Source organism: Oncorhynchus mykiss, chromosome 12 (assembly GCF_057628025.1).
Source record: "Oncorhynchus mykiss isolate SJ-2025 chromosome 12, ASM5762802v1, whole genome shotgun sequence".
In the NCBI taxonomy this organism is placed as follows: Eukaryota; Metazoa; Chordata; class Actinopteri; order Salmoniformes; family Salmonidae; genus Oncorhynchus; species Oncorhynchus mykiss.
The window spans coordinates 23,304,448-23,326,687 of NC_143033.1; the positions used below are offsets into that span (position 1 = coordinate 23,304,448).

The 22,240-nt window shown below is 47.5% G+C and overlaps 1 protein-coding gene across 12 annotated transcripts in view; it reads right to left on the reverse strand.

The window, feature by feature from the left end:
• Positions 1–407: 407 nt before the first annotated feature.
• Positions 408–22,240, reverse strand: part of LOC110536820 (protocadherin gamma-A5) — a 57,438-nt gene continuing 35,605 nt past the window's right edge. For 6 of the 12 annotated variants that reach the window (XM_090192039.1, XM_036937225.2, XM_036937226.2 and 3 more), the window contains exons 2-5: positions 19,470–19,531; positions 18,377–18,433; positions 17,259–17,368; positions 408–2,697 (exon numbers count right to left, since the gene is read on the reverse strand). In XM_090192039.1, coding sequence (XP_090048165.1) covers positions 2,450–2,697; positions 17,259–17,368; positions 18,377–18,433; positions 19,470–19,531 — 477 coding nt within the window. In that variant the 3' untranslated portion in view covers positions 408–2,449. The remainder of the gene's footprint in view (positions 2,698–17,258; positions 17,369–18,376; positions 18,434–19,469; positions 19,532–22,240) is intronic. The other 6 variants (XM_090192041.1, XM_090192037.1, XM_090192038.1 and 3 more) reach the window with 1 other exon arrangement.

Consider the following 22,240-nt stretch of genomic DNA (forward strand, 5'->3'; position numbering starts at 1 on the left):
AATGGTATGTGAGAGGTTTAGAATGTTATAAAGGGGGAGAGACTAGGCATTTGAGGTTTAGAATGTTATAAAGGGGGAAAGACAAGGCACTTGAGGTTTAGAATGTTATAAAAGGGGAGAGACTAGGCATTTGAGGTTTAGAATGTTATAAAGTGGGAGGGACTAGGCGTGTGTGAGGTACAGGATTAGGGTCCCGCTCCACTCCATCGTTTGTGGCTGAACTGTGCTGAACAAAGAGTGGATTACTTCTAACAGAGCCATGGCTCCAGTTCAGTTCACTCCAACAGACAGGATCCAATAAGGACACTGCCATTAGCTATGATAATCCCCTGCCTCTTACCAGCTATCAAAGCATCATTCATCAGTAAAAAACACACCAATTCTAAAGAGACGGCCACACACATACATCATTTCAAAATATATTTTTATTTGGAAATGTCAGTGAGCAGAGAATAAACAAAAACCATAAAGAAATAAACAGCGATATAAATTTTAGCATATAAAATAAGTGTAACAGGGAGAAAGAAGCGCTAAGCATTTTAATCCGGAAGATAATACAATAGAATAAAGAGGATTAGAAGAGCATTCCAGTAGCATAAACAATTGATCAAAATCACAAACACAGGAAGAGGTGCAGGGAAATGGAATCACACTTTAAAAGACATGTGGGTGTTGTGTGTTAAGATTTAAAGTTTGGTGTGACCAAAGAAAGAAAGTGATTGAGAGAAAACACAAAAATATGCAAGAAAAATTTCACAAGCCTCTAGTTACGACTGTCTTTTGAAAGTTTTATTTACATCTTGGTCGAGTCAGTTTACTCAAATCTTAGTCACTACACCACTACATTTAATAACTTCTTTTTTTCTATTTTCTTCTCAGATTTATTTCCTGAAAAATATTCAAAACATTCCAGTACTAGCCAACTGTGTGGCTGTGGTGAGAGAGTGATGTCTCTCTCTCAGATTGGCTGTGTCTTATTTACATGGGGGCAGAGTGTCAGTGCAGCTGAGGATTTGGCAGGGTTAAGGATGGGCTGAAAACATTCTCTGTGCCCCAGACTGCTTCTAAGAGAGGAGAGGGAGGTGGTCTCTGTCCATGGTCCTGATATTGCCTTGAACGCACAACAAGGCTTCTACAGAGGCTCCTGTAAACTGTCCATTACAGAACGTCCTACAGTGCCTGGAGTTGTAGTGTACTGAACCTGTGGTCTGGGCTGAAGAAGTGATTAGAGCACATTTACAGGCTGTCATAGAGATACTGTACATGTGGCAAGAGGACAGAGACTGTCCACCCTTTCCCCTCCTTATGCCTTTACCACACACCCAAACCTGGGGTCACAGGACTCTGTCTAACCCTAGCCGTAACCCACAACCCTGGGGTAGTGGTCACAGGACTCTGTCTATGAGCCTTAGAGAGGGCCACAGTGCAGAGCCAATCACACTGGGCAAGCTCGGCATAACGCTAATAGAACATTACAACAACGCTGATACAATATCGAAATAATGCTGGTTCTAAGTTTATAAAACACTGATCCATCACCTTTACACTGTTACATTATTTAAACAAAGTTCAGTTTGAATGCAGTACAGGAATCTACCAATAATGATGGAAAAAGGTTACAATCGTGGATAAATGATTTAAGTTACCACAGAATCCTGCTTGGACAAGATTTTAAAAAGCAGCTGGATATACTTTGATGGTCACCATTATAAGTAACACAAAATCAGAATCTGTTCTTATGCTTACTAGTCACATAACTACAATGAACCTTTCATTTTAAAATGTTAATGCCACGGTGTGCATTCTCACATGAAATTTGTATTTTTGTGACGAAGTTGAGCTAGCCTCTTTCTTCAAATGTATGTTAGTGTAGGCTTATCTTCAGTGGTTCTTCATCTTTAGGATGAATCATGCAACACGTCTTGTCTACTTCATTCCTTAAAGAGCTAAAGAAAGTTCTCAAAATAAACAAGAAGGTAGCGTAATTTATGTCACCATAAGAAGCAACTACTTGGCATTTTAGAGAAACATCAAAGGTTTCAATGAAAACAAACAACCAGATGTTTTTTTCTTTAGAATGCTATAACGCAGAGCTCGATCACTATATGAATTCCAGGTACCTGAAATCCATCTGAATCCAAAATACAGCTCATGCCCTCTTCTTTTCTCCACTCTTCCACCCCTCCCATCCCACATACACCACAAACCAGTAACCTCTGCCTGAAGAGAGCTGTGATGACCATAGGAGTAAGAAGTACAGCAATTGCCCACGACCAACATTTTGACATAAGCTCACTACATCCACAACGCTGGGAATATCAGATTGAACTATCAGATAGAATGGCATAAGAAAAAGAAGGATCAAGGCTTCTATTGAGGGAGTATGCTCTGCAGTATGGGGGTAAAGGGTCTTGGTGTCCGTGGCGATTGGGTTTGGTGTTAGCTTGGCTTACTTCTTGTCCTTCTTGGTGGACTTCTTCTTGCTGGCGGGGGTCTGGGCAGCGTTGGGGACGTCAACCTGGGGCATGGCCTGTGGCGGGCCCTGCAGGGCCGGCTGGGGCATCATCGGCTGGGGGTTGGCCGTCAGGGTGGCCGTGCTGCCAGAGATGTAGACGTTCTGGCGGTAATCGGGCACATGCTGCATGGGGAACTGGGCGTTGTAGCGGGGTCCAAGGGTCGCCGTCGCCTCGCTCACCTCTGAGAGAGAGACGGGAGAGAGGGAGAGAGGGTTATAGCTGGGTGTGTTGTGCTGCTATGAAGAGAGAGTGACTCGTTACTCACTGAGAGTCATTGCTGCACTGCATTGCAGCTCCAGCTCAGCACTCAGCACTGGCGTTCTGAGCCAGGCAGGCCCTCCCCACAACATATAGAACCTCCGCTCTCTCACACAGAGATCAGATGTAAATAACTTCACACAGCACATTCAGATATAATCAAATATCATTTAGAATTGAGGATTAGCTACACTGACAAATCGCACAGTAATAGAGAGAGAGGCAGTGCACAGGTTTCTGAGTGACTGCAGCTGGGGAGCATTGAAACAAAGAGCTCTGTGTCCCATAGCCCTCTGTGTTGCTTCATTCATACACAGGGACTGTAGTGAATCACACTGTGCTCTACACATGTGTAATTGGCAGCATTTCTCTCTGTGTGTCCTAATGGAGGCAAACACAGGAAGGATGGGTTGTTTCCTTAACAACTGACACCATGATCTAACAAAGTCGTATGCACTAAGAATCTAGTGCCTGAGATGCTGCTCTCCAACAGGGCTCTCTCTGTAGCTCTACCCAGTGGCAGAGAGCTCTTTATCTCACCATCAGTCCTCAGAGGAGATCTCTCTCTCTCTCTCTCTCTCTCTCTCTCTCTCTTCATCTCTCTCTCTCTCTCTCTCTCTCTCTCTCTGAGAGTTTGTTGTGGAGGGCCCTGTCCTAACATTTCTTGATCCTGTCCTTGGTCTTTTCTTTCAATTTTTGTTTTCTATGGTGGAGGGTTAATGCAGTATCCACAGGTTTTTTCAAAGTTAGGGTGGAAGAGGACTGTCAGGTGCGTGAATGAGGACCCAAAAGCGAATTAACAAAACAGAGTTTCTTTAATGACGAAACACACGTAGGCTCAGATGGACAGGCAGATTCCGACAGGACAAGGTTAGATGAACAGGCAGATTCCGACAGGACAGGACAAACACGACGATAGTCTGGTTCAGGCATGAGTAACACAAACGAGAATCCGACAAAGACAGAAGCAGAAACAGAGAGAGATATAGAGACCTAATCAGAGGGAAAAAGGGAACAGGTGGGAAAAGGGGTGAACGAGGTAGTTAGAGAAGACAAGGAACAGCTGGGGGAAAGAGGGGAAGAAAAGGTAACCTAATACGACCAGCAGAGGGAGACAGGGTGAAGAGAAAGAACAGGAACAGGACACAACATGACAATACATGACAGTACCCCCCCACTCACCGAGCGCCTCCTGGCGCACTCGAGGAGGAAACCTGGCGGCAACGGAGGAAATCATCGATCAGCGAACGGTCCAGCACGTCCCGAGAGGGAACCCAACTCCTTTCCTCAGGACCGTACCCCTCCCAATCCACTAGGTACTGGTGACCACGGCCCCGAGGACGCATGTCCAAAATCTTACGGACCCTGTAGATAGGTGCGCCCTCGACAAGGATGGGGGGGGGGGGGGGAAGACGAGCGGGGGCGCGAAGAACGGGCTTAACACAGGAGACATGGAAGACCGGGTGGACGCGACGAAGATATTGCGGAAGAAGAAGTCGCACTGCGACAGGATTAATGATCTGAGAAATACGGAACGGACCAATGAACCGCGGGGTCAACTTGCGAGAAGCTGTCTTAAGGGGAAGGTTCTGAGTGGAGAGCCAAACTCTCTGACCGCGACAATATCTAGGACTCTTAGTTCTACGCTTATTAGCAGCTCTCACAGTCTGCGCCCTATAACGGCAAAGTGCAGACCTGACCCTCTTCCAGGTTCGCTCGCAACGTTGGACAAAAGCCTGAGCGGAGGGGACGCTGGACTCGGCGAACTGAGATGAGAACAGCGGAGGCTGGTACCCGAGGCTACTCTGAAAAGGAGATAGCCCGGTCGCAGACGAAGGAAGCGAGTTGTGGGCGTATTCTGCCCAGGGGAGCTGTTCTGACCAAGACGCAGGGTTGCGAAAAGAAAGACTGCGTAAGATGCGACCAATAGTCTGATTGGCCCGTTCTGCTTGACCGTTAGACTGGGGGTGAAAGCCGGAAGAGAGACTGACGGAAGCCCCAATCAAACGGCAAAACTCCCTCCAAAATTGAGACGTGAATTGCGGACCTCTGTCCGAAACGACGTCTGACGGAAGGCCATGAATTCTGAAAACATTCTCGATGATGATTTGTGCCGTCTCTTTAGCAGAAGGAAGCTTAGCAAGGGGAATAAAATGAGCCGCCTTAGAGAACCTATCGACAACCGTAAGAATAACAGTCTTCCCCGCTGACGAAGGCAGTCCGGTGACAAAATCTAAGGCGATGTGAGACCACGGTCGAGAGGGAATGGGAAGCGGCCTGAGACGGCCGGCAGGAGGGGAGTTACCGGACTTAGTCTGCGCGCAGACCGAACAAGCAGCCACAAAACGACGCGTGTCATGCTCCCGGGTGGGCCACCAAAAACGCTGGCGAATGGAAGCAAGCGTACCCCGAACGCCAGGGTGGCCGACTAACTTGGCAGAGTGAGCCCACTGAAGAACGGCCAGACGAGTAGGAACGGGAACGAAAAGAAGGTTCCTAGGACAAGCGCGCGTCGACGGAGTGTGAGTGAGTGCTTGCTTTACCTGCCTCTCAATTCCCCAGACAGTCAACCCGACAACACGCCCCTCAGGGAGAATCCCCTCGGGGTCAGTGGAGGCTACTGAAGAACTGAAGAGACGAGATAAAGCATCAGGCTTGGTGTTCTTAGAGCCCGGACGATAAGAAATCACGAACTCGAAACGAGCGAAAAACAGCGCCCAGCGCGCCTGACGCGCATTAAGTCGTTTGGCAGAACGGATGTACTCAAGGTTCCTATGGTCAGTCCAAACGACAAAAGGAACGGTCGCCCCCTCCAACCACTGTCGCCATTCGCCTAGGGCTAAGCGGATGGCGAGCAGTTCGCGGTTTCCCACATCATAGTTACGTTCCGACGGCGACAGGCGATGAGAAAAATACGCGCAAGGGTGGACCTTGTCGTCAGAGAGGGAGCGCTGAGAAAGAATGGCTCCCACGCCCACCTCTGACGCGTCAACCTCGACAACGAACTGTCTAGAGACGTCAGGTGTAACAAGGATAGGTGCGGATGTAAAACGATTCTTGAGGAGATCAAAAGCTCCCTGGGCGGAAACGGACCACTTAAAGCACGTCTTGACAGAAGTAAGGGCTGTGAGAGGAGCTGCCACCTGACCGAAATTACGGATGAAACGACGATAGAAGTTCGCGAAGCCGAGAAAGCGCTGCAGCTCGACGCGTGACTTAGGGACGGGCCAATCAATGACAGCTTGGACCTTAGCGGGATCCATCTTAATGCCTTCAGCGGAAATAACAGAACCGAGAAATGTGACGGAGGAGGCATGAAAAGTGCACTTCTCAGCCTTCACAAAAAGACAATTCTCTAAAAGGCGCTGGAGGACACGTCGAACGTGCTGAACATGAATCTGGAGTGACGGTGAAAAAATCAGGATATCGTCAAGGTAAACGAAAACAAAGATGTTCAGCATGTCTCTCAGGACATCATTGACTAATGCCTGAAAGACAGCTGGAGCGTTAGCGAGGCCGAAAGGAAGAACCCGGTATTCAAAGTGCCCTAACGGAGTGTTAAACGCCGTCTTCCACTCGTCCCCCTCCCTGATGCGCACGAGATGGTAAGCGTTACGAAGGTCCAACTTAGTGAAAAACCTGGCTCCCTGCAGGATCTCGAAGGCTGAAGACATAAGAGGAAGCGGATAACGATTCTTCACTGTTATGTCATTCAGCCCTCGATAATCTATGCAGGGGCGCAGGGACCCGTCCTTCTTCTTAACAAAAAAAAACCCCGCTCCGGCGGGAGAGGAGGAGGGGACTATGGTACCGGCGGCAAGAGCTACAGACAAATAATCTTCGAGAGCCTTACGTTCGGGAGCCGACAGAGAGTATAGTCTACCCCGGGGGGGAGTGGTTCCCGGAAGGAGATCAATACTACAATCATACGACCGGTGTGGAGGAAGAGAGGTGGCCCTGGACCGACTGAACACCGTGCGCAGATCGTGATATTCCTCCGGCACCCCTGTCAAATCACCAGGCTCCTCCTGTGAAGAAGAGACAGAGGAAACAGGAGGGATAGCAGACATTAAACATTTCACATGACAAGAGACGTTCCAGGAGAGGATAGAATTACTAGACCAATTAATAGAAGGATTATGACAAACTAGCCAGGGATGGCCCAAAACAACAGGTGTAAAAGGTGAACGAAAAATTAAAAAAGAAAGGGTTTCGCTATGATTACCAGAGACAGTGAGGGTTAAAGGTAGCGTCTCACGCTGAATCCTGGGGAGAGGACTACCATCCAAGGCGAACAAGGCCGTGGGCTCCCTTAACTGTCTGAGAGGAATGTCATGTTCCCGAGCCCAGGTCTCGTCCATAAAACAGCCCTCCGCCCCAGAGTCTATCAAGGCACTGCAGGAAGCTGACGAACCGGTCCAGCGTAGATGGACCGACAAGGTAGTGCAGGATCTTGAAGGAGAGACAGGAGTAGTAGCGCTCACCAGTAGCCCTCCGCTTACTGATGAGCTCTGGCTTTTACTGGACATGAAGTGACAAAATGACCAGCGGAACCGCAATAGAGACAGAGGCGGTTGGTGATTCTCCGTTCCCTCTCTTTAGTCGAGATGCGGATACCTCCCAGCTGCATAGGCTCAGCACCCGAGCCGGCAGAGGAAGATGGTAGTGATGCGGAGAGGGGGGCAACGGAGAACGCGAGCTCCTTTCCACGAGCTCGGTGACGAAGATCAACCCGTCGCTCAATGCGAATAGCGAGTTCAATCAAGGAATCCACGCTGGAAGGAACCTCCCGGGAGAGAATCTCATCCTTTACCTCTGCGCGGAGACCCTCCAGAAAACGAGCGAGCAAAGCCGGCTCGTTCCAGCCACTGGAGGCAGCAAGAGTGCGAAACTCAATAGAGTAGTCTGTTATGGATCGATTACCTTGACATAGGGAAGACAGGACCCTGGAAGCCTCCTCCCCAAAAACAGATCGATCAAAAACCCGTATCATCTCCTCCTTAAAGTCCTGATACTGGTTAGTACACTCAGCCCTTGCCTCCCAGATTGCCGTGCCCCACTCATGAGCCCGTCCAGTAAGGAGAGATATGACGTAGGCGATACGAGCAGTGCTCCTGGAGTAAGTGTTGGGCTGGAGAGAAAACACAATATCACACTGGGTGAGGAACGAGCGGCATTCAGTGGGCTCCCCAGAGTAACACGGCGGGTTATTGATTCTGGGCTCCGGAGATTCGAAAGCCCTGGAAGTGGCCGGTGGATCGAGGCGGAGATGGTGAACCTGTTCTGTGAGGTTGGAGACTTGGGTGGCCAGGGTCTCAACGGCATGTCGAGCAGCAGACAATTCCTGCTCGTGTCTGCCTAGCATCGCTCCCTGGATCTCGACGGCTGAGTGGAGAGGATCCGAAGTCGCTGGGTCCATTCTTGGTCGGATTCTTCTGTCAGGTGCGTGAATGAGGACCCAAAAGCGAATTAACAAAACAGAGTTTCTTTAATGACGAAACACACGTAGGCTCAGATGGACAGGCAGATTCCGACAGGACAAGGTTAGATTAACAGGCAGATTCCGACAGGACAGGACAAGGTTGCAGCAAACACAACGATAGTCTGGTTCAGGCATGAGTAACACAAACGAGAATCCGACAAAGACAGAAGCAGAAACAGAGAGAGATATAGAGACCTAATCAGAGGGAAAAAGGGAACAGGTGGGAAAAGGGGTGAACGAGGTAGTTAGAGAAGACAAGGAACAGCTGGGGGAAAGAGGGGAAGAAAAGGTAACCTAATACGACCAGCAGAGGGAGACAGGGTGAAGAGAAAGAACAGGAACAGGACAATACATGACAAGGACAGAGTTTTGGTGTGGTGTGTCTGATGGCTTCTCAGCTTAGTGTGGAGGAGAGGCTGTCACTATGGCATGGTTTCAGGTGTGTTCCTGAGAATGAAGTTAAGGTGGAGGAGGTCCTGCTCTCGGTGGGTGAACAGGTAGGAGCTGAATTTATACTTCCGGAATGAACAAAGCTGTTGGTTGTGTTCAAGAAAAGAGCAAATTTGGTTGGTAGGCTCATTGCTAGTGGAATATTGGTAAGGGGTGTGTTGGTGCCAATTTTGCCTCTTTTTACCCCTTCGACCAGGGTGGTAGTTGCAAATTTGCCTCAGTTTATTATGATGATCACGTCATCCGTAATAAACGGATGGGTTCTACGCAGGGTTTGCCAGCACAGATAGTCTACGGGGGTTTTGAGTGTGGGGATTTGGGGCAATAGAGCTTTGCGTGCCCACATAAAGGCTGTAGATAAGGTGAGGGTACAAACACCAGTGGGTGAAATCGAGGTCAATGTGCAGGGGGCAATGAGATACAGGCAGCATAGGCTGGGCCTAGTCATGCTAGTGATGGTGGTGTAGATGAGGCTGAGCCTAGTCAGGCTAGAGATGGTGGTGTAGATGAGGCTGAGCCTAGTCAGGCTAGAGATGGTGGCGTAGCTGAGGCTGGGATTTGTCATGCTATGGATGGTGGTGTAGATGAGGCTGGGCCCAGTCAGGTTATGGATGGTGGTGTAGATGAGGCTGGTCTAGTCAGGTTATGCTAGTGGATGAGGAGAGTATAGTGGTGAAGTGTATGAAACTAGGGGGAGAAGGAGGTTGTCAAGTGGAAAAGGAAAAAGGGGGAGAATAAAGAAGTTGGGAGGGGAGAGTCTGTTGTGGTCCAAGGCACCAGGGAACCTTTTCCTGGTGCTGGGGGGGGGAGGCCCTCACCAGAGAGGAAGGGCAAGTTGTCAGGATGGGAGATGGAGATGAGGAAGAGGAAAGTGAGTCTAAGGAAGAGGATGATGAGGCTTTTTTTCAGACTCCGGAGCTGACTGCCAGTCAAGCAGAGGGGTCAAAGTACACGGTGAAGGAACTGACAAGGTTCCTGAATGAGACCAAGTGAAAAAGTTAATCTTGAGGCTTTTTCTTCTGATCCGAGAAAGTTTATAAGATCAGTACAACATGCTATGAAAAATGAGGGGCATGGTGTCCTCTCACCCAGGAAACGGCTTAGGTTGAGGAAGTGGGTCACAACAGTGTGTAAGGTCTACCTTCAGACACTGTTTAGATTAATAGTTTCTTTCTGGCACTGTGGCTTTTTGAGCTTTACTATTGGTCTCTTACTTTGCTGACTTTTCTCCCACTTCTTATGGAGACTCTTTGGGTAGGCTTGCTTAATATAAATGGCACCAGAGATGCGGGAAAGAGGAGTGTGTTGGGTGAATATGTAAAACAAAAGAAAGTACAGGTTTTGTATCTGCAGGAGATGCATAGTGATGTAGTGAATGGACTTGATTTGGGGGATCTGGTGGAAAGGGGCAAATGTGTTGAGCCATGGGACACATTTTAGTGCAGGGTCTGTCTGTAAAAATTTGCTCCTCAAAGGAGGTGTGTTGGTTGTTTGTTGTAAAATCAGAAATTAACAACATGGGTTTTGTCTTTATAAATGTGTATGCGCCTAACACAGGGAGAGAGAGGGGGGTTCTATTTGGATGTCTTAGACAGGAACTCTCACAGGTAGTGCCTGAGGAGACACTGGTGGTTGGCGGGTGACTGGAACTCTACAATAGATTTTAAGAAAGACAGAAATGGGGATGAGCCTTGTTTACGTTCAGTGGGAGTGTGAAGAGCCATGATTAATCAGTTCGACCTAGTGGATGTTTGTAGAACTAAACATCCTGACAAAATACAGTATACATGGGTGAAGGTATTTGGGGCTAGGGTGAGTGCAGCCCGACTTGATCATTTTTACATGTCCAGGAATCGGAGCAATAGGCTGTTGGGCGCTACCATTCTCCCGATGGGTTTTTCCGATCACCACCTAACCATGGCTCGGCTGTCTGTTTCACCAGGGCCTCGGCATGCATCCTATTGGAAGTTAATGTAAAGCTCTTACAAGATGCCACTTTTTGCTCAGGTTTGCAGATTTTTTGGGAAAGGTAGAGGCAGCAAAGAGAGGAGTATGAGTCTCTGAGTCAATGGTGGGATGTGGGGAAAGTCCAAATTCGGCTTATCTGTCAACAGTATACAGCTTCGTCATCCTCAGAGGCTAGGAGAGTATTGGGGAAACTAGAGCATTGTATTAATGAGAGGGAGATAGAGACGGTGGGGCAAGGCAATGTAGGTTAATTTAGCTGAATTACGTAGGGACCTGGGCAGTTTTTTCCAGGTTAAAGTGAAGGGAGCACTTGTAAGAGCAAGGTTCTCCATGCTCAAAGAGATGGAAGCTCCCAGCTCTTTCTTCTTAGGTTTGGAGAAACAGAGCGGTGAAGCCAAGGGTATGCATTGTCTACGGCTGTCTGATGGGCGAGTGACCTCTGTGGTGAGGGAGATGTGGGAGCGAACTGTGGAGTTGTATACTGAGTTGTAAAGGGCAGAACTGTGTGATCCTATGTTTGTTTTGTTTGCAGAACTCCCTAAGCTCTCTCTGGCACAGAGGGATGAAATGGACATTCCTCTGTTGTCCCATCCACTGACAGAGGCCGTAAACCAGATGTCCCCTAGCCTTGCACCTGGGGTTGATGGACTCCCAGTGGAGTTTTATAAAATATTCTGTGTAATAATTGGACTGGACTTCTTTTGCGTGTTGCATGAATGCGTCGGGGTAGGAGAGTTGCCGATGAGCTGCCGTCGGGCGGCTCTGATTCTCCTGCCCAAAAAAGGAGACTTGTGTGAACTTAAGAACCTGAGGCCTATGGCATTGCTCTGTGCGGACTACAATATATTTGCCAAGGTCCTCTCTAACAGAATGAAGTCCCATATGGACTCTATAGTACACAAGGACCAAATATATTGTGTACCGGGACGGTCATTCACACACAACTTGTTCTTAATCAGGGACATGTTGGACTTGTTGAGAGGTTCTAATGTGAACTTTGGACTGGTCTCTTTAGATCAAGAGAAGGCTTTTGATAGAGTGGACCATGAGTATCTGTATAATGTGATATCTGTTTTGGGGTTCGGGAAAAGTTTTTTGACCAGTGTGAAGATGTTGTATGCTGGGACATCATGTATGGTCAAGGTGGGAGGGGGGCTCAGTAGGCCAGTCTGGATGAAACGGGGCATTAGACAAGGATGCCCTCTATTGGGGTCTTTATATACACTAGCCATTGAGCCTTTTTTGTAGGAGACTGCAGGGAGTCTGCTGGACAGGCATGGGTGTGTTGACAGGCATAGCCGTGTCAGCATATGCAGATTACGTTTCTGTGACGGTCAGGGATGGTCAGGATATGCAGGCACTAGAGACTAGACTGAAGGTGTACGAGAGAGCTTCATCAGCTAAGGCAAATTGGGGCAAGAGCAAAGCTCTGTTGTGTGGGGCATGGGGGGATAGGGCACCTTATCTGCATCCAGGGGGTTTGTCGTGGGGTTGTGAAGGGATTAAAACATACCTGGGCTCGGAGAGGTGGGTCAGGAAGAACTGGAAGGGGCTAACATAGGCAGTGGTGTCAAGACTGGCCAGGTGGAGGTGTTTCCTGTCCCATGTTTTTTTTATTTATGTTTTTTATTTCACCTTTATTTAACCAGGTAGGCAAGTTGAGAACAAGTTCTCATATACAATTGCGACCTGGCCAAGATAAAGCAAAGCAGTTCGACACATACAACGACACAGAGTTACACATGGAGTAAAACAAACATACAGTCAATAATACAGTATAAACAAGTCTATATACGATGTGAGCAAATGAGGTGAGATAAGGGAGGTAAAGGCAAAAAAAGGCCATGGTGGCAAAGTAAATACAAATAGCAAGTAAAACTGGAATGGTAGATTTGCAATGGAAGAATGTGCAAAGTAGAAATAAAAATAATGGGGTGCAAAGGAGCAAAATTAATTAATTAATTAAATACAGTAGGGAAAGAGGTAGTTGTTTGTGCTAAATTATAGGTGGGCTATGTACAGGTGCAGTAATCTGCTCTGACAGTTGGTGCTTAAAGCTAGTGAGGGAGATAAGTGTTTCCAGTTTCAGAGATTTTTGTAGTTCGTTCCAGTCATTGGCAGCAGAGAACTGGAAGGAGAGGCGGCCAAAGAAAGAATTGGTTTTGAGGGTGACTAGAGAGATATACCTGCTGGAGCGTGTGCTACAGGTGGGAGATGCTATGGTGACCAGCGAGCTGAGATAAGGGGGGACTTTACCTAGCAGGGTCTTGTAGATGACATGGAGCCAGTGGGTTTGGCGACTAGTATGAAGCGAGGGCCAGCCAACGAGAGAATACAGGTCGCAATGGTGGGTAGAATATGGGGCTTTGTTGATAAAACAGATTGCACTGTGATAGACTGCATCCAATTTGTTAAGTAGGGTATTGGAGGCTATTTTGTAAATTACATCGCCAAAGTCGAGGATTGGTAGGATGGTCAGTTTTACAAGGGTATGTTTGGCAGCATGAGTGAAGGATGCTTTGTTTCAAAATAGGAAGCCAATTCAAGATTTAACTTGGATTGGAGATGTTTGATATGGGTCTGGAAGGAGAGTTTACAGTCTAACCATACACATAAGTGTTTGTAGTTGTCCACGTATTCTAAGTCAGAGCCGTCCAGAGTAGTGATGTTGGACAGGCGGGCAGGTGCAGGTAGCGATCGGTTGAAGAGCATGCATTTAGTTTTACTTGTATTTAAGAGCAACTGGAGGAGAGTTGTATGGCATTGAAGCTTGCCTGGAGGGTTGTTAACACAGTGACCAAAGAAGGGCCAGAAGTATACAGAATGGTGTCGTCTGCGTAGAGGTGGATCAGAGACTCACCAGCAGCAAGAGCGACCTCATTGATGTATACAGAGAAGCGAGTCGGTCCAAGAATTTAACCCTGTGGCACCCCCATAGAGACTGCCAGAGGTCCGGACAGCAGACCCTCCGATTTGACACACTGAACTCTATCAGAGAAGTAGTTGGTGAACCAGGCGAGGCAGTCATTTGAGAAACCAAGGCTGTCGAGTCTGCCGATGAGGATGTGGTGATTGACAGAGTCGAAAGCCTTGGCCAGATCAATTAATACGGCTGCACAGTAATGTTTCTTATCGATGGCGGTTAAGATATCATTTAGGACCTTGAGCGTGGCTGAGGTGCACCAGCTCTGAAACCAGATTGCATAGCAGAGAAGGTATGGTGAGATTCGAAATGGTCGGTAATCTGTTTGTTGACTTGGCTTTCGAAGACCTTAGAAAGGCATGGTAGGATAGATATAGGTCTGTAGCAGTTTGGGTCAAGAGTGTCCCCCCCTTTGAAGAGGGGGATGACCGCAGCTGCTTTCCAATCTTTGGGAATCTCAGACGACACGAAAGAGAGGTTGAACAGGCTAGTAATAGAGGTGGCAACAATTTCGGCAGATCATTTTAGAAAGAAAGGGTCCAGATTGTCTAGCCCGGCTGATTTGTAGGGGTCCAGATTTTGCAGCTCTTTCAGAACATCAGCTGAACGGATTTGGGAGAAGGAGAAATGGGGAAGGTTTGGGCGAATTGCTGTGGGGGGGTGCAGTGCTGTTGACCGGGGTAGGAGTAGCCAGGTGGAAAGCATGGCCAGCCGTAGAAAAATGCTTACTGAAATTCTCAATTATGGTGGATTTATCAGTGGTGACAGTGTTTCCTATCTTCAGTGCAGTGGGCAGCTGGGAGGAGGTGTTCTTATTCTCCATGGACTTTACAGTGTCCCAGAACTTTTTTGAGTTAGTGTTGCAGGAAGCAAATTTCTGCTTGAAAAAGCTAGCCTTAGCTTTTCTAACTGCCTGTGTATAATGGTTTCTAGCTTCCCTGAACAGCTGCATATCACGGGGGCTGTTCGATGCTAATGCAGAACGCCATAGGATGTTTTTGTGTTGGTTAAGGGCAGTCAGGTCTGGGGAGAACCATGGGCTATATCTGTTCCTGGTTCTAAATTTCTTGAATGGGGCGTGTTTATTTAAGATGGTTAGGAAGGCATTTAAAAAAAATATCCAGGCATCCTCTACTGACGGGATGAGATCAATATCCTTCCAGGATACCCCAGCCAGGTCGATTAGAAAGGGCTGCTCGCTGAAGTGTTTCAGGGAGCGTTTGACAGTGATGAGTGGAGGTCGTTTGACCGCTGACCCATTACGGATGCAGGCAATGAGGCAGTGATCGCTGAGATCTTGGTTGAAGACAGCAGAGGTGTATTTAGAGGGCAAGTTGGTTAGGATGATATCTATGAGGGTGCTCGTGTTTAAGGCTTTGGGGAGGTACCTGGTAGGTTCATTGATAATTTGTGTGAGATTGAGGGCATCAAGTTTAGATTGTAGGATGGCTGGGGTGTTAAGCATGTTCCAGTTTAGGTCGCCTAGCAGCACGAGCTCTGAAGATAGATGGGGGGCAATCAGTTCACATATGGTGTCCAGAGCACAGCTGGGGGCAGAGGGTGGTCTATAGCAGGCGGCAACGGTGAGAGACTTGTTTTTAGAGAGGTGGATTTTTAAAAGTAGAAGTTGAAATTGTTTGGGTACAGACCTGGATAGTAGGACAGAACTCTGCAGGCTATCTTTGCAGTAGATTGCAACACTGCCCCCTTTGGCAGTTCTATCTTGTCTGAAAATGTTGTAGTTTGGGATTAAAATGTCAGAATTTTTGGTGGTCTTCCTAAGCCAGGATTCAGACACAGCTAGAACATCCGGGTTGGCAGAGTGTGCTAAAGCAGTGAATAGAACAAGCTTAGGGAGGAGGCTTCTAATGTTAACATGCATGAAACCAAGGCTATTACGGTTACAGAAGTCATCAAAAGAGAGCGCCTGGGGAATAGGAGTGGAGCTAGGCCCTGCATGGCCTGGATTCACCTCTACATCGCCAGAGGAACAGAGGAGGAGTAAAATAAGGGTACGGCTAAAAGCAATAAGAATTGGTCGTCTAGAACGTCTGGAACAGAGAGTAAAAGGAGGTTTCTGGGGGCGATAAAATAGCATCAAGGTATAATGTACAGACAAAGGTATGGTAGGATGTGAATACAGTGGAGGTAAACCTAGATATTGAGTGATGAAGAGAGAGATAAGTGTCATATAGAGGGAGGGTGCTGATAATAAACAACCTGCTGGCATCTTCCCTTTGGCATAAATTGGCTGCCCTCAACCGCCGGTCTGACCTGCAACGCAAGCTGGTGGACTTTTTCTGGTCGGGCTATCACTGGCTGAGGGCGACAGTGTTGTACATGACCATCCACGAAGCAGGACAGGGCCTGGTGGAACTGGAGAGCAGGGTTGCTGCTTTCCGATTAAAGGCGGTGCAGAGACTGCTGTACCATACTGATGTCGGCTGGAGGGAACCAGCATGCGCGCTGCTGAGGAGAGCTGACGGATTAGGATTGGACCGGCAGCTGTTCCTCATGAAGCTGGAGAAGCTGAGTACAGCAGGTCTCTCAGACTTTTACTCTGCAGTGCTGAGGGCCTGGCAGCTGCTAAGGCCCACACAGGGAGGGGGTGTGGAGCCTGGACTGTGGGTGTGGGAGGAGCCTATCTTCCACAACCCAGCCATCCCTTTGAGATTGCAGGGTGGCCGACTGAACCAAAGGCAACTGATTGCAACGGGTTTACTAACGCTGGGTGACCTGCGAATGTTGGGAGAGGAGCGGTGGAAAACCCTGGAAGTCCTGGCACAACAAACAGGAATAACGTATCTTAGGCTGCTGGAGAGATTCCTGGAAGAGGTTCAGGAGACGCTGTCTGAGCCAGTAAGGGGGGTGTTTGAGCGGCCAAAGGGGGAGGAGCCACCAATGTTTCCTGCCACTGCAGGAGATGGCAGAGACTGGGGATAGATAAGGGGGTCTGGAGGACCTTTTAGATTTGAACACTCTGAGCCTAGGGTAGTTTGAAGGGGTGGGAGGTAAAGCCATCTACAACCTCTGCATTAAGGTAAGGAACATTAGGAGCCTAACAGGAGTGAAGGCACATCAGTGGCAGGGGCTATGTGGGTCTGAGAGGATGGTGGATTTTAGATGGAGGGGGCTCTACAAACCCCCCCAATACCAAAGAGGTCAGGGGACCTCCAGTGGAGGGTTCTACATGGAGCCCAGGTCACTAACAGCTGGTTGGCACAGATTGAACCGGGAGTCTGGCAGGGGTGTCCTTTCTGTATTATGAGAGAAACTGTGATTCATATGTTTTCTGTGTGCGCTAGGTTATTGCCATTAATGCCTCTGTTGAAATGTCTGTGTGAGAGGTTAAGGTGTTTTTTACTGTTGGAATGTTCATTATGGGGTAAAGGTATTCAAACAAGGAAAAGGCCAAATGTGTTTTGTTGAATTTTCTGTTTGCTCAGGCAAAGTTGGCTATTTGGCTAACAAGGAGGAACAGGGTCAAAGGTGGAGGGATAACATACCCTTTACTATTATTTCATGGGATGGTGGTGAGGTTTTAATGACATGAGAATGTTTCATTACAGAAAGACAAAGTCTCTCTCTCTCGTATATTGAGGTAACATTGTGAGGTAGCTAAAGACAGAGAAGGCAAGGGAGATGTAGGCAGCAGACTCACCATTGGCAGCAGACATCAGAGCCTGGATCTGCTCATCCTCGGTGGGGGGGTTGGGCCAGGGTCCTGTTCCAGCTACGACACCACCTGCCCCCTCAGGATGGGGGCCAGCTCTGGAGGAGAGGAAGGGGAGAAGTTAGTATAACAGATACACACAAATCTCTCTCATGCACTGTGTCTCGCACTCTCTCATGAACACACACACTCTCATGTAATGTGAACCTCTCTCTCTCGCTCGCTCTTTCACACAGACACAAAACAGAGGACACTCTGTTCCCATCATGATTGTCAGCATGGCAACACTCAGCCTCCAGCAGCCATTTTGAGTGGGCAGTGGTCCCGAAGCATCACAGAGCACAGACAATATGGACGCTGGGAGAATACCTTAGAGCAAGACGTGCTATAGATGTTATTAGGTAGCACAGATCCACAATACGCAAGCTGACACACACACACTCAATCACACAGAGTGAGGACTAACTGAGCTGATTGGATGCTATGTGTCCTGTACACATGCAGTGTGTTACTGTGTGGGTGGGAGAGTGAGAGACAGAGAGAAAGGAAGAAAAGAGGGAGACGACGAGAGAATGTGTGCATGTTTTTATATTGGAGAGTGGCTGAAGATGATCTGATATTATATGGTTCTTCTCAATCCCTTAATTTACCCATCAAATATGTTCAAATTTGAAATGCAGGATTGGGGAGATACTTTGATTTTAGTTTGCTGGGTTCATTACAGCCATAGGGGAGTCAGTAACACACACATACGCTAGCAAAACCACATACACTCACACACAAACAGACTGATAGACAGAGACAGACCGACAGAACCACAGGAACACGTAAATTTACACTACGAATTAAAGGACAAACTACACAGTTCAGCGAAGCCTAACAACCCAAAGTATAAAACAAACACCACAAAGCCTCAACCCATTTCAGCTACACAGCTAGACTGCAAGAGCATGTACAGATTATCACACACTCAAAAGCCAGAAGCCAGGCTTGACTACACACAGCTGCACCAAGCCTACAGTCAGTCAGACAGCATCACGTATAAGACCAGGGGGCCACCTTGCACACTCAGCACAGCCCACTCTGCTCTACCTACTCCACTCTACCTCGCCTTCCCGTACGGTGTCCATATCTCCTGGGTGCTGGTGCTGTACCTGTATGTGCTGAAACACAGACAGGGAAACAGTTCTGGCCATCACTCCTTCAGCCCCATGCCAATCAGATGGACTCCTTCATTAGCCAAGAAGGTTCCTTTTCAGTTTCTAGAAAAGGAACTACAATACAATGGTGTGTCACATTCTATTTTGTGCCGCCACAAAATAGAAATTGCGCAATGACTAATAACGTTAAGGAATCTACTGTCTCACTTTCTTTGAATGATACAGTATGCAATCAGTGGCTAATAATTCCAAGACACTCAGACGCTCAACATTTGCTCCACCAATAGAGCCACAACCTGTTAATCAAGATGTATCAGATAATCCAAGCATCTTCTACAAAAGCAATTGAGGCAGCAAGTCACATCTACCATTACTGTCTGAAATGACAATACAGTGTGAAAGACATTGCTAAACTAAAGCAGGCCTTATACTCACAACACTACCACAACCAGAGGGCTGACCCTACCTCTACTCTAGCGTACTTCTAACCTCACCCACACAACAGTCATCCGATCTCTATTGATTGATTTCTTATGGAAGCACACTGACAACGAAACAATCATCACACTATCTACAGTATTAATCACTTCTACTCAACTACTACTGAAGGACTCACAACTACTATCACAACTACCATATAACAACCATGAGATGACCCATTATTCAGTGTTATTGGATCTGTGTGGAGAGTAGTGGGGCACCAATGTGTACTTTCTGTTCAAACACACAACTGCCTAGGTCTTCATGTCTTTCAATGGAATGCATATCGTAGGCACAAATTATTAATTCACATTGTGGAAATTCAATTAAATTGTGAATGTGTATAGGAATGAGGGTGTGCGTGTGTGTGTGTGTGTGTGTGTGTGTGTGTGTGTGTGTGTGTGTGTGTGTGTGTGTATGTGTGTGTGTGTGTGTGTGTGTGTGTGTGTGTGTGTGTGTGTGTGTGTGTGTGTGTGTGTGTGTGTGTGTGTGTGTGTGTGTGTGTGTGTGTGTGTGTGTGTACGTGTGATGTATATGTTCAAAGAAGCTGAACACCTACCCACTGGGTCCAGGTCTCTGTCCCTGCTGGTTTAAGCGCCAGTCATTGTTGGGTGGATTTTGCTGGAGAGAGAGGAGATACTGTTAGAGAATGCCACTGATGGCATGTCATCTTCAGTCATCAGCTCTGGAAGCCATTTTGTCCTTCAGTGGGCCAAGAAGAGACAAGATGTCACATGGGATAGAAGACAAGAGGGAAAGAGACAGTGCTAGAGAGAGCGATAGAGAAAGCAGTGTGAGAGAACATGTGAATTATTGAACAGACTATTTTGCCAGTGACGTGCTTGAGTGAGTCCGCTGAGAGGAAGGATCAAACATACTCCTGTTACAAGCAACTTCAAAACAAGCTTAATAGTGCTAAATATTTAACCACAGTTCTCCCAATTTATTGACAAAGGACTTTTCCACTCAAGCTATATCTGCTATAGATTAGGAAATATATCATTCCAAACCCTGGATCATTAGCCAAAGCCAGGCTGAGGGAGAGAGACACCAAAGCCAAAAGAAAGAGAGAAAGAGAGCGAGAGAGAGAGAGAGAGAGAGAGAGAGAGAGAGAGAGCGAGAGCGAGAGCGAGAGCGAGAGAGTCCGTCAGTGGGGCAGTAATCTGCAGCTCTGCCCTGCCCCACTGATCCTCTAAACCCTGGGCTGGATTACACAGACTGAGCCCTGCCAGGCTTGCAGCCTAGCGAAGCCCTACGGCCAGGCCTGTAATACTCTCATACACTGGACTACTCTCTATGAATGGGTGATGTGCCATGCAGGAGTTATTACTGTACTTTCACATGAAGCAACAAGGGGTCATGAAGTTCAATAAACAGATATGTTCAGCGATATATGACATATATAGGTCTGATTAAAAGCAGGTCAAATATGTGAATAGTATACAGCAAAAAACTCTCCTCTCTATGAAGGTGTATTTCCATCTATTTATGACTGAGGCTTGACTCAGGGAGTTGCCAATTAAAGGGATGAGTCACATAAAGTCAGAGAGAGAGAAAGTCAGGCACTCTGTTTGGTGAGGTCATGAGTGGTGGCTACTGGCTATAGGTTCAATGCAACAACCCCAATCTATTAGCTTTACCTCATTCAGTAAGCAGTCAAAGGTCAACAGCTGACCTCAATATCCTCATTATTATGACCCATACTGCCACATACCCCCACATCCCACTCACCATGTCCCTCCCCATCCCTGTCACTGTGCAAACGAACACATGTTGAGTGAGAACACCCTCGGTGTAATAGCATGTCTAGTACAGAGATCGTTCCCCCCGCAGTCATATGAAATATTCAGTCTCCCCCTGGCAGACAAGAGGATACACCACTGGGATTTAAGCACTTAATCACAAACAAAACATTCTGTACTTCCCTGAGAATTCACAAGTGTCTTTAAATCGCTAAGTATTTTCCTGAGAGGTAACCACAAGTGGTTTAACATCTAAACACCCACACACATTCACACATACAGAGATGCACTCTTACGTTTAAGTCTTGCCACGGTCTTATCTCATTAGTTTGAGAGAGCCCTCACATAGGCTGCATTGCTATTGCATTTGTCCCTGTCACTGCTGCCCCCCCCCCCCCCCCCCCCTCCAACTTCATGTAGCGCAGCGACCTGTCCGTGTTGAGCTGCAGGTGGAGGTCTTTATGAGAGTGGGAGTGAAGGGCCTGCTTGGGGCCCAGGCCCAACCAAGTCAGGTAGCCTCTGTATCTCATCCAGCGCATCACCACACTAATGCTTGTCACCAAACACACAATCGAGACACAGGCCAGATAGCCAATCAGAGCCAGGGTAAGGCCAGAGCCCTGCTGAGCTGGGAGGACGTGTCTGCACCCTTCTCAGACACAGTGATATTGACTGGCACACTGGTAGAGAGAGCAGGCTTGCCACTGTCCTGCACCAGCACTGAACGTAGCATCTTCTTCTTCAAATCTATGGGCTGTGCGCATCGTAGAGCCCTGCGTCCCTCCCAGAGAGGCTGTAGAAGAGTCAGGCGTTGTGCCCACTGTCTGGGTCCCCACACACCACCCTGTTGACCAGGGGCCTCATTTATAAAAATGTTCTTAGATTTATACTTGAACTTAGTCTTAAGATCATTTCCGACAGTGTGTTTATGTTGAATTCATAAAAGATACTGAGCATAAAAAGCCTTGCTTAACCAGGTTCTAAGAAGCCCATTTGTAACTTATGTATAACTTACTGTGATCTATAAATCTCAAATTAACTTCAAATTGACGGCACCTGAACGTGCCTTACAATCCGCAATTTCCGTTTATAGAATGCTAGCGCAAATGAGGGTTTAGTCAGGAATAGCCATGGATCAAAAGAGAAAAGCTAACTTCTTGGAAGACGAGATCACAGCGATGGTAGAGGAGATTGAAGACAGGCAACACGTATTATTCGGTGGACTAAATAGTGGGTTGACAAACAAAGCCAAACAGGTATCTTGGGAGTGTGTCGCCGCTGCAGTGAACCAGGTGGAGCAGCAAGACAGAACTGTGGCTGATGTGGAAAATTAATGGTCTGACATCAAACTGCAAGGGAAAAAAATCATATCCATACATAACCAGCAGGAAAATCACCTACATCAAGTCTAGACTTTTGACATTCCCACGTCAATGTAAAGTTGTATAAATAACTACTTATAAGTGGTTTTCTGCATAAGTCATACTTAAGATCAAAATTGATCCTAAGTCTATTTTATAAATGCATGGTCACATTGGAGCTCTGCACCTAGAACACATTCACCTGCTCATGGTCGAGGGCACGAATG